The sequence below is a fragment of the Eutrigla gurnardus genome (assembly GCF_963514095.1).
Source record: "Eutrigla gurnardus genome assembly, chromosome: 15".
Classification (NCBI taxonomy): Eukaryota; Metazoa; Chordata; class Actinopteri; order Perciformes; family Triglidae; genus Eutrigla; species Eutrigla gurnardus.
This window is the reverse complement of record NC_139938.1, coordinates 7,018,293-7,030,882: the sequence shown is the minus strand read 5'-3', so window position 1 is coordinate 7,030,882 and position 12,590 is coordinate 7,018,293. Positions and strand designations below refer to the sequence as shown.

General features: G+C 46.9%; 1 protein-coding gene across 1 annotated transcript in view; it reads left to right on the top strand.

The window, feature by feature from the left end:
* The window catches only part of rnf43 (ring finger protein 43), a 77,889-nt gene that overhangs the window by 39,801 nt on the left and 25,498 nt on the right, over positions 1–12,590 (top strand). The window contains exon 2 of the mRNA XM_084028939.1: positions 10,039–10,152. Within this exon, the coding sequence (XP_083885065.1) occupies positions 10,039–10,152 (114 nt within the window). The remainder of the gene's footprint in view (positions 1–10,038; positions 10,153–12,590) is intronic.

The following is a 12,590-nucleotide window of genomic DNA, read 5'->3' as shown; positions in this document are numbered from 1 at the left end:
AATTATGGTCCATGAACATTTGTTTTTCAAAATAAATAAAAAGCAATGTGATTTTTTTCTTTTTTAGCAATTATCATTACCGCCCTCGTTGAGTGGTTTTGATGCTTGTTCAGTTACACACACACCGTTTCCCTCCCACACACACTGGTTGTAAGAGAGAGTGGTCATCCAAAGGCCAGCGGTGTTTACCTGCCCACTTGAGTGGATTCCTCCGACGCTGAGGTAGAGGCTCCGGTGCCTGCGTGTCTACTGTCTACGCCGGAGACATTCTTCGCCCGATATCACTGCCGCATGCTCAACAAAGACGTTGAAAGGCCATATTGAAGCGGGACTATAGTGGCGGGGAGGGAGGGAGGGAGGAGATGAACTCTGCTCGTAAAAAACTCACTATCGTCAGCGCGGCCGGAAGCCTTGAAGTGTCGGCCATGCAAAGAGAGAGCAGGTGTGTGTGTGTGTGTGTGTGTGTGTGTGTGTGTGTGTGTGTGTGTGAGTGTGTTGAAGTGAGTCCATCTGTGTTTGAGTAATAAATAGAGTGTGTGTGTGTGTGTGTGTGTGTGTGTGCGTGTGCGTGTGTGTGTGCGTGTGCGTGTGCGTGTGCGTGTGTGTGTGTTCTGGCCTGGCGGACATTGAGCTGGGGCTGAAAACGCACACATACAGTACATGCCGTGTTTTAGAGGTTGCCTTCATGTCGCCACCCAAACAAAGACTGGTCACTAGTGCAGATCGTGTGTGTGTGTGTATGAGTGAGAGATAGTGAGATGAAGCGACTTCAAAGCGGCGTGGCAGCATTCTCTCCACCCAGCCTGTTTACACTGCTCAGTGGAGTCTGCATTCCTCTGTCTCACTTTTCCATGGCATTCCACAAGGAGCTCCCTGCTCCTGGCCGCGTGCCCGCACCTCCGCGGCGTTTACCCCTTACCCATATAGTGCACACATACTTCTGTCCACACAACTGTACGCTCCATTTGGCCATTAAAACGAGACGGGACCCAGCTGGGGCCGGAGCACGCAGCTCCCAGCGGCGGGGCGCCTTTCGGAGAAAAGGAGGGAAAAACTCGGGAGGCGAGGAGAAGGATCACATGCGCTGCAGCGCCACAGGAGGGCAGGAGATTCGGGCTGCTCTCCCCCCCCCTCCACTGACAGACTCAGGTGGATTACCAGACGCACAAATGTCGGCCCGCGTCCCCACCGACGTGGGACAGGAACATCTGCGCCAGTTTGTCTTGAAAAGCTCTCAGCACATTCACTCCCCGACCATAAATCAGGCCGCTTCAACGCCTGCCCCAGAGCCAGAGTGAAATATAGCAGCGAAAAAAGAAAACAATTATGCTGCCAATTACAAGGTGTGTTGCAAGTAGTCGGCGGCCACATCAGAGAAGCTCTCTGCTGATGTTTTTGTGACTATTTACTGCGGCGTTGCTAAGGATGCAGCGTGGGTGTGTGTGTGTGCGCGCCCGGGCAATATGGTCACATAAACATTTGCGAAGAGTAAAAATAACATAGAAAAGCCCCTATTTAGTTGTTGTGTTTACTTGCTCTTTGCCTTTATGACAGCGTTTCTCCGACGCTGGCCACAGGTGATTATGGGATTCCCTGCGGGGTGGAGTGGAGCGACGGTGGCAGACAGTGACATATGTGGAGAAATATGTCTCCTTTTCTTTTCTCCTTTCCACGGCAACCTCCCCTGGATTAAATTAGTGATCTTCCATGACAGAATAGTAGGTAATGACAACTGCACAGTAAAAATACTCATCTGAAAGAGATCTTTTATAGAGGAGACACTGGAGAGAGCTTCTAATGAAAACATTTTCGAGACTGGCCTCGTTGTTTGGAGGTTCTTCTTTCCAGGAAAATAAGATTTAAGGCTGAACATAACGACATGACTCGTTAGTATGGAAAGGCTTCTGCAGCGTACAGTACGTGTACGTGTACATTCTTGAGGACAGATGTTAAAGGAATCAACTGTGAGGAAAGAGGAAGTCAGTGGGTTAAGTCATTTCTGTCTGTCATTTGTTTTGAGCAGATGGGAGGATGGGGGATGCCTCGGAGGGTATTTCGGGGGGAAAAGATTTACAGCGCTGTGAGGCCTGACATTATAGTGGATTCACGTTTGAGTCGTGTTCAGCAGGCAGCCAGCAGGTGAACCACACCTGCCACCAACTGGTAGACGGGAGGGTAAACTCCATGATCCGTGATTAGGGGCCACATGTCAGAACTTATATTTCAGGAAGCAGTCATAACACAACACTTAAATAATGTGCAAACCTGTAAAGTAATTTAAATGTCAAAATGGCACTTTGCATGTCAAAGTACCACTTTCAGTATGTTCAACTTATCCTGATGAATAAGCATTGTTTGCAAAAATATAAGGAAATATGAAAGTGGGAAAGTGAGTCGCGTACTTCAAACTGATCTCCAGTTATGTTGTTTATTAAAGCTCAGGTTGGTGATCTTTTGTTATTTGTTGACTGTGACGGGACTGTAATAAGCTCCTCCAATCTGTTCATTCAGGCCCAAATGAACTGGAAGACGGGTTACCTGTCTGTCTTGCACTTCATCAGTCTTCATCAAAGCTGCTAGCTTGACAGCCAGCGAGAACACAGCCATGCTCATTGTTTATGTTAATTATGATAATTTGGGGGGAGTGGCTTTGGGGGAGGCCTGCAGGGACGGGATGTCAGTGTTGCCAACTTGCCTTCTTAGATTTAGAGTTCATGCTGTTAGCGACATGGAAACATGGGGAAGAGTTGCAACACTGGGCTGAGTTTTTCAGTTGGATCATTAAGTTTCTTAAGATATCCACCCCTCCCTTTAAATAGTTGATTTTAGATGGAGGTTGTACATTCAGACCTCCACATCAGGGGTCCCTCTCCTCACACAGGGCTTCATGAACAAACAAACAAAAAAACATTTTGGCTGCATATGTCACCATGGCATCCGTTTTCCGCCCACAATCTGCGTTTAGGGTTTAAAGCTTCATGAGGTCGAGTTGAAGAGCAGTCGGAGTAGCATCATATGCCATAATAAAGTTTGTCCCCTCTTTAAGAACAGCTCACTGCCACAGAAGAGACGTGTTGGTCGGCGGGTTCGAGGGCAAGACGTGGGGATTGCATTTCCAAATGAAAGAGGGATGTTAAAAGCACCCCCAGCAGTCTACTGTTTTTTATTTTAGTGTAAAAAGGGCACCTGTCTCTCGTTAAAGAGACTCCTCCGGTGTCCTGTCTGTCTGACGAGAGGGCGACTGTTCTCCAGCCTCGCTGGTGGCACGGCTCCAGGTCGGTCCACCACTTTGGACTGAAATATGTCTATTGCATGGCTTTAGTGTAGACATTCTTTGTCCCCAGAGGATGAATCACACTATCTTGATTGGTAATCCTGTTCAGGTCAAAGTTTACGTTTATTTGGTCAAATATGTGATGGATGGATTTCTTCATAATTTGGTCCGTAGTTTCCAGATTTCAGTGATCCCCGACCTTCTCCCTAGAGGCCACCATGAGGATGACAACTATCAGAAAGATTGCCATGAAGCTTGATACAGCGATCCATAACCCCCTCTTAATTTATTGTTTGATAATGATCACCTGCCAAGCCGATGGCATTCCCTTCAGCCTTACATTACTTCTAATTAGTCCATCATTGACGGTAATTAGGGTACATATTGGCTTCTGACAGGCAGCTCGTCCCTCTGCTTCTGTGTCCCTTTTGTCTGTTTCTTTGTGTCTCCTATAATTTGGAGTTCCCTTCCGTGAACGCCCATGCTCGTTCTCCAGGCTAATTTCTTTCCACATAGCTGACCTTAAGTTCCCAACCGTAAGTGATTGACACGTTGAAAAAGTGTGGGTTTTCTCTCTGCCTGATGTTGTGGAACCTGAGAGAGTCTGAGAGTGGTCCTGCAGGCCGGGGACGGGCCGGAGGAAGCCTGGAGGACGTGTGGATGTGCCCCCCGTGTCCACAGGCAAGAAGGATCACTGCAATGCTAACAAACTGCTGGGTTACCAAACCGCTGACTTGTTATGACAGGGAAGTGCTGTGTTTATGTTTAAGTCAGGGCTTTGAAATGTATAGCGTAGCGCCGGCCTGAGGCTGGAGTGGCCCTCGTTGTTGGCGTGTGTTTGCGTAAGACCGCAGCACCAGGAAGTGTGGGAAGGACGCAGGGCTCCATCTTTTAAGTTTCCATGGTGATTCCCAGTTCAGCCAACACACGTTGTTTTGGGTTGTGCCTTGTCACCAGGCACGCATATAGAGAGGGGCGGTCATTCTGCCAGCATTCACTGTAGCCGCCATAAAGGCAAGTGAAACAGCATATTCAGAGTATCTAGCTTCTGTATGGTGACGCATGTAGCAGGCAGGCGGGACATAACGTCGTTCAAAAGATTAGCTCGCGTTTTGGCATGGGAAGATATGCCAAAATTATCCTACAAAGTAATTGCAATAACTATCAAAATATGCTGGAAATGCCTAAATTGTATTATCCTGGAATCACCTAACCTACATTGAAGAGAAAACATTTATTTTAATTTTTATGTATCACATATAGGAAACATCTTTCTTTAGAGAACACAATATGACCGGAGGATGTGATTGAAAAGGGTTGAAAAGCCATTTTTCATTTCAGCTGTACTTTGATGTATTAGGTTTGTTGCAACACCCATAGATGTCGGTTTATTGTCCTGTAAGCGCTCATCACTTTAACGGTTTTCTGTGGACTGTGCGTGGGTGTGTTGTCAGGCTTTGGGCTTCAAATACAGATCTGGCAGGGTGTGTCCCTCTGACAGTCCATTCATTTTTTGGGGGATATGAAACCAAATCCTGCTTGAATATCTCTGCAGCTTTCCTTCTGAAAGTTTGCAGTATGTTCAGCGTCCTTCACAATAATTTGCATGAAGCGCAGGTGTGGCCTAGTTTGGCACCTTGGTGTGCAAAGTTCCTCCAAGTTAAACTTTAGTGCTGCCAGAAAAGATGAAGCCAAACGAGCCAAAGATGCATTTGTGTCAGAGTTGATTCCCTCATCATGTGGCATCCCACCAGCACAAGCACTCAGCAGCCTTGTTTAACGACAACATTCAGGCCGACTCCTCGGCTTCCTTTCTTTAAGACCAACTCCTCGTCCCTCTCGGGTGCTTTCTTCTCTCGTGTCTGATCCCTTTTATAGAACAGCGAGACAGTCTGACGGGCCTGGAGTCGGGGGGAAGCGCTGCTACTTAAAGAAAGCGCCCGGGCAAATTTGGGACTGGTGGTAATTATTTGGGCCTCATTATGGGATCACGTTTCCCCAAGTCATTCTCTGTGGTAACCGTTACTGGATATGGGGCTGACACTGTCAATAAAGCGGAGGGGAAAGATGACACGCCTTTTGTTTTGACAGGACCAAAGCAGTAATGCCTCCTGTTCGTTTGCATTTGCAAAGCGAGGAGAGGCGAGGGCCCCCGGAGCCCACTTTTCCAGATGCCGTGACGGAGAGAGACCCTCAGCTCGGCTCGCCTGGCAACGCGGCATCGCTCTCGTATCAGCCCTTCATGTAAATCAACTTAGCGTAGGGTCATGAGATACCGTTTGATTGAGCAGTGCGGTATGAGGAATGTGTATCTGTGTCATCTGTGGCACCGAGAGCTGGACCGCAGTGTGTGTGCAGAAGCCAGCGCCGCTTGATTATTGGTCCAAGGACGGATGTGACATTTGAGAAAAGGCAGTGGCTTGGCATTGAAGTAACCGCTGAGACTTATCCACACACTCCTACAGCCAGCACTCGGTGACTCACTCCCCTGCCGGACCACAGAGGGACTTTTCTTGCACAAGTGGATCGGTAGGTGTAGGCTTGTGCACACTCGGGTTCACAAGCGAGCAGGTTAGGTGGCAGGAACTGGAGCGATGGCTCGGTGAATCGGTCCACCCTGTCCCCTCAGACTCCCTCATGCCTTGACGTACAGATACACTGAAGCTGAAGCTCAGCAGGACCACCATGTAGACATCAGGATTGGCCAAAATAATGGCCTTTCAAGATATTTTCACGGTATGCTTCTTAAAATAGAGCACATACTGGAATCACTTTAATAATTTAAGAGAAAAAGATAAGACACATATTAAGTAAACATCCTTGTATGTGGAAAAGCAATCGAATAATCATATTTTTTATTATGATAAATCATAAGGTCTCTGCATAAATAAAGGATAAATCAATTTAAAGTCCTACACCCTGTATATGCATGTGTACACGTGTGTGTGTGTGTGTGTGTGTGTGTGTGTGTGTGTGTGTGTGTGTGTGTGTGTGTGTGTGTGTGTGTGTGTGTGTGTGTGTGTGTGTGTGTGTGTGTGTGTGTGTGTGTGTGTGTAATGGTTGGCTTTCAAGTAAATGAGAGAGACTTCATCCGATTTAGAGCCTAGATAAGGCTGAGTCACTGGATGAGGAAGCGGGTCAGTCAGAACTTGGGAAGTCGTGCTTTTAGGTGTGTGTTTGCGTGTGTGTGTGTGTGTGTGTGTGTGTTTGCGCGTGTGCATGTGCTGGCAAGCTTGCATGTGGCAGGGTTGATTGAATTCTTCCCTGATTTGCGCTGACCTGGCAGGCGTTCCAGGCCTCTGGGCAGAGCTCCACTGAAGAAGCCTCTTGCCTTCCTCACTCCCCGTCTTGATTTATACTGATAGAATAATCAGACCGATGTGTTTCTTTCATCTCCTACTAAAACCAATCTGCTAGGTTTTGATAATTTTGCATCTAGCATTTCATCCAGCAGCTCACGAGGAGCCTTATGACCTGAGCAGCTGGTAATTGAGTGGTGTAGCTTGATGAGAGGTGCGAGCCCCCCCAACTCCTCTAACGCACATTGACATAACTGCCTGGGCCTGGTTCCCTGCTGGCAGTAGATGAACTAGAAAGCTCTCTTGCTGATTTTTGGCAGATGAAAAAAGAAGATCCTCGGGGCTAAGCAAGGGGAAAAAATATTATTGACTTCTTACCACAGCTACTATTTATTCCCCTATTTTTCTGAGCATGTGTTTGTTTTTTAGATTCTTGCCTCAGAATATTTTTGGGGTAGTCTTTGATTGAGCTGGGAAGGAATGCCTTTAATCTGACTACAAAGGAACCGAGGGACATGTCCCCGTCAGTTTTGCAACAGATCTAGACAGATGAGGAGGAGGAGGCGGAACGGAGGAGTGAGCATTGTTAACAGTCTGTGGGGAACTGTTTGCGTGCTCTGTGGTTTCTAGTGCCTGTGAAATGGAGACTCGGTGATTCGGTTTCCCAGGCCCCTTTTTCTCAGGGCCGTACGAAAACCCAAATGAAGACGTTTCAGTCTGTCCTGCTGGCCATTTATAGTCCGTGGCAGCGTGTTTTTAAGTGGTGGATAGCACCAACGGTGGCGCATGGAGAGTGTTCACAGCCATCTGATTGTAAGTGGTGTGGGCATATCTAAAATAGAAGATAATGCTCAGTCTTGTCAGCGATGCAAAACATAGACGCCGTGACCGTGGAGGTGGTTGCCCTCAGAGCCTCGGAGAGAAAAGTAAAACCAGCCGCTCCTTCTGAGACGGTTTGGCTCAGCTTTGGGATTATTATCAGCTTTATTAGGTATGATTGCACAGTCCCATGCATCGACATGTTTAAGATCACAACAAGATCCCAACATGACCGACCAAGCCTAAAGATTCAAAAGAAGCTTCATGGAAAAGAATCGGAATCTTCTTTTCGAACGGGGCCCTTTTTTCAACATTTCCCACAAACCTATAGGGAAAAAAAGAGAGCAGAGGTCATGGCATCGGTTAAGTCGTGTCATTAAAGGATATTTTCTTTTATTTATTTCGTTTCTTCTTTGTTGAGGGCCAAGTTCAACTATAGGCCTCTAATTTGGGCCTAGTAAATGTGGACTGGTAGAGGCAGCTGGCAGCGCGGCATGCGGGCCAGGCCAGGGGTTCATGCTCTAGCTGCCTGGTTTCCTTTACAGGGGACATGAGAGACTCTGAAAACATTATGCTTTTGTTAATTATTCATTTGCAATGTCATGTTCGACCGTAACTAAAGAGAGGTTTTTTGGGTTTGTTTTTAGAGCCTTTGAGTGTTCGGTATTCCCTACCTTTTTAAGTCTCACGTACCTTCACCCACCTATCAGGCTGTTCTCCTTCACTCTTCATACTTATACTTATAAAGTAATGCACTGTAATTTGTATATGACCCACATAATCATGAGCCAAAACGTGCCACCAAGGAAGTCCTGTCCACAACTCGGGTAACAAACAAACTTATTTTAACTCAAACCCTGATTTTTCCCAAACCTACCCAAGTAGTTTTGTTGCCCCAGCAACAGGTTCTGCACTGCAGAGGCTTGTGCAGACGCATCGTGGGACAATGCACGGGAAAAAATCACATATCTTTTCATAAGATATCATACGAACTGTTGTATGAGCTCAAGTCCCACTTCACTGACTCCGCCCCTCATGTCCCAAATGTGTTAATTTCAATGGATTTGAAAGTATCAACTATCAAGGATACCTCTTCCATTTAAACTCAATATTTCAACGTCTCTTTTAGTTTCCTATCAAGTGGTTATTGTGACACTAAATTAACTAAATCATACCAATTTGCAATTCTATTCACACTCCTTTTCTTCTTCTCCTAAACACAACTTTGTTGGTGCATTTCTTTGATTTTATCATTATTCATCACTATTTTTTGCTACTCCAGAGCTCTTGAATGCAAGTTCCCTGCTGGTCATCACTGATCTGTAGGTCATTAATAAATATCGCATATGCTGCCTCTGCAGCTGGCTGCTTCCCCACCTAGTTCCATCATTAACACTCGTGTCATATGGATCATTTGTGGTATGGAGTCCACTAACTGTCTGATCACGATGCACAAGGTGTCTCCCTCGTCTTTTACCTTCGTGCCCCTCGGTCTGCTCCCTCTCTCCTCTCCTCTCTCCCTGTGACAGACATGCACCAGCCCTTTGTAGCACATTACGTCAATTCCCCTGGACCGGGGTGCCAGCTGTTGATGTCACCCTTGGGTCTTTTTAATTTAGGGATTTCCGCTGGGTGAGATGAGGGGGAGCCCCATGACCTCAGCCCACAGCCACATGAAGAGGCCCACCGGGGCTGCACCAGGCCGGGACGGGCAGGGCAGGGTGGGACCGGTCTGCTGGGGTGTGGGTGAGCGCAGCCTGATCTGTGAGCTGTAGCCGGGGCCGGTCGAGGAGCGATTCACAGGGGGGTTTTTAGGAGCGGTTTGCTCCCTTCTGGACTGCCGTGCGATTCCTGGTACCCGTGACAGCATGTCTGTGACTTGCAAACACTGCTGCTATCCCTTGAGCTCTTAAATGCAGCCTTTCAGCAGCTCCGAATTTCCTCCCTTTCAGAGGGGATCAAATGTTCCTACCAAAGACTATCTCTCGCTCTCTCAGTCCTCAAGGCTTTGAGTGGGAGTGAACATCACCATCCATGTCATTGATTTTCTTGGGTGCCAAAGTTTTTCCTCTTGATATCAACTGTGAACGGTTTAGAAAGGAAACACTTCCATTTAAGACACAAAAGCTTCTATCAAGTGCAACTGACTCGATTGTCTCAAAGATAATTTCTCTTTGATATCCTTTTGGCCACAGACTGTAGCTTACATGGGATTTTTAATATCTGGATACATATATACTTTATATAAATATCTAAATATCCATTCTCTTCAGTGTGATCGGTTGATTTTGTAATCTTTTCAACAGAAAATGTCGTGTAGCTTTCCATCATCAAATCAGTTCCTCCTGAAATGTGTCTGCAATTTGAGGATTCCACAAATATTGTTAATATAGGTGTAAAGATGTATTTTGAGACAGACAATAACGTGATGCTTCGGTGAATTATGTGGAAAGACTTCATCTCAGGAGCTGTTGAGCTGTTCTCATGAGTGCTGCACACACACCAAAAAAACTGCATTCCTCTCATCCAGATAAATCCCAACAGAGGCGTCTGTACGTTTTGAATTTCAGATTTTTAGAAGCGATTATTTTCCTGTGCTTGTATGAGATGATAACCTCTTTTTCCCTCTCTCTTTTTTTTTTGCAGTATCACCCTCTGTTTCTGTGCAACACGAGCGAGGATGAACGACAAGAGAGCGACTTCATCACCATCGTCAAACTGGAGCACAGGGTCCAACGCTGCCTGCCGCTGCTCGATAAGGTGCCGCTCACACACACGGAACACTGGAAACGCTTTCTGCCTTTTTCCCCCGGTTGAGTGCTCTGAGAAACTCCCCTCCCTGTGACCTCGTCCCCTCTCGGACAGCAGACAGACAAACCGTCTTGCCACCGTGTCTTCTCTCCCGTGCCCCTTCCGCTCTGGGACTTAAAAGAGAAGATGGTTTTAGAGGGAATTATTTGGCAGGAGCTTAATGTTTTGTTCAGGACAGTGATCTTTCAGAGTGAGGGCTTGGACAGGAGGGGGTGGGCTTAGCTCAGCGCTGCTATGTAGCAAGTGGCAGTGAGCCCTGGCTTTGGATGTAAGGCTTTCAAGCCCCAGCTGTCACTGGTCCGATCCCAGCCAACCAGCCGGCCAGCCAGCCAGAACCAGACACTCGGCGTTCTCCATTTCTGCCTCCCTCTAATATGAAGCTCCATAGATTCCACCCACAATGGCTTAGATGTATGTGCGACTGCAACAGACTTGACCTGAATCTCCCTAGTCTTTTAAGTATTCTACCATACACACCGGCTGTATCCTAACTTTTGAAGGAGTGTGATTCAAAACTGTTGCTATTTATTCCTCGGTCTTTAAGTGGTGACAAATTAGCAGGCAGGAATATAGTGAGGTGACTGCTTTTTTTTTTTAAGCCCGTGTTTTCTTTTCCCCTGATTTAAAGCCATGTTTAGAAGCTGCCCGCCATGGCAACGATGTAGAGGCATTCCCACACTTCCCGCTCCTTTCTTCCTCCTCCGGTTGCTCCTTCAGTGGGAACCAGACCAAGCAGGCCAGCGAGGGGGGGGGGGGGGGGATTGTCACTCAAGGCTGACTCCAGAAAACAGTTCTGATAAAAGCCTTAATGGCAACACTATGTTGTCCCATAAACAAAACACGGGCTCTCCCTCATGCAAAAGTACCCTTGAACAAAAGGCTGTTGCTTCCGAGTGCTTTCTCCCTTCCTGCAGATCGCCCTTTGAAATCAGGAGAAGTGAGGGAGGGGGGGGTGAGGTGGGGGTGGAGGGGGGGTCTGTCTTGTTGTTGTGGTCGTCTGGAAAGTATGTGTTGCAATAAACTCCATTCCAGCCACCTGCATCCTCGCTTCCTTAGCGAGATTCAAAGCTTTTGGTCATGGTGGATTTATTGGGGATTCATCATGCAGCTGTTGAGGAGTTTGGCCTTTTGAGGAGGATGAATCACATGGTTTGGGATGTGCGGTGCTGGGTCAGCCGTGGTCTCTGGATGGGACTTGTTTACAGTTTAGTCTGAATGTAACCCGCCCCACTGATCTATAGATACCTCGACGGCCACAGAGGGCTCGTGTTGCTCCACACACACTCAGAATAGACTGTAAACCAAACAACGTGAAGCTCAAAACCTTGAAGGATAATGTTTCATTGTTGTGCTTTGTTTTTATTTTGGTTTTCAGAGGTTCCTATCCTCAGACATGATGAATAAGGGAGATTCCTCTGCTGGTTTTCAGTGACCTGTGATGTCTCTCTCTCTCTCTCTTATGCTCTTTGTTTCACCCGAATGGATCTCACAGCATCCCTGGAGTTGACAGTACAGGACATCTCTATCGACCTCTTTATCCACATCATCAATAAGGGGTTGTGCATTTAATCATCGCCCCCTCCTGGTATATTCTGCACTACTGGCCCCCTCACATATTCCTATGAGATGAGCAGAAGTACAGCTACCTCATGAAGCTTTGAAGATGAAGTCGTAGCTTAGTCGAGCGGCATTTCAAGACTATCCATGGTATGGTGACATAGTTGCGAGTGAAACAGGTTACGGGTGGGACATAACTTCGGGAGGAATTTGATTTGATTGATGTGTATATATATGAAGACTTTAAATTAAAAGTTGATCCTAAAGGAAACTAGTATTAGAAGATATTGTAAGAAGTGCAGTTATTTCCTACCGATCAGCGTTTTGATCCAGCTCCCTCTATGCAGTTGCCTGAATCAAACCCTCCACCACTCCAGTGGTTTTGCATCATTACACAACACAACACAAGCGGAGGCCACAGGCTTTCTCTGCCAGCATGTTGTGCTAGATGTGATCCGTCTGCTTTCCACCAGCCAGGCCTGGCTTTTTCTGTTTACACTAAAGCCCTGGAAAGGTTCTCAAGCTAAGTCACGGAGTAACACATGACTCAACGAGAAAAGGCATGGCGGCGGTGCCAGGGCCACTCTAAATGCCACGCGAGGCTCGCTTTGCTCCGACTAAACGCTGTAATCTGTGCTTCTTCTCCTCTATGTGAAAAGGAAAAATCGACGGTTTTGTGAAAAAAGTGAGCTTTACACAGTGTGGAGTCTTCGGCCTTGTCTGAACTTGTTGACTCTCATAGAAAGCCTTGCTTATTGATTGTGCTTCTCTCAGATGAAAAGGCTTTCGGCCTGATTGTGCAGTAATCCTGCTTTCTTTAACTAGGTGTG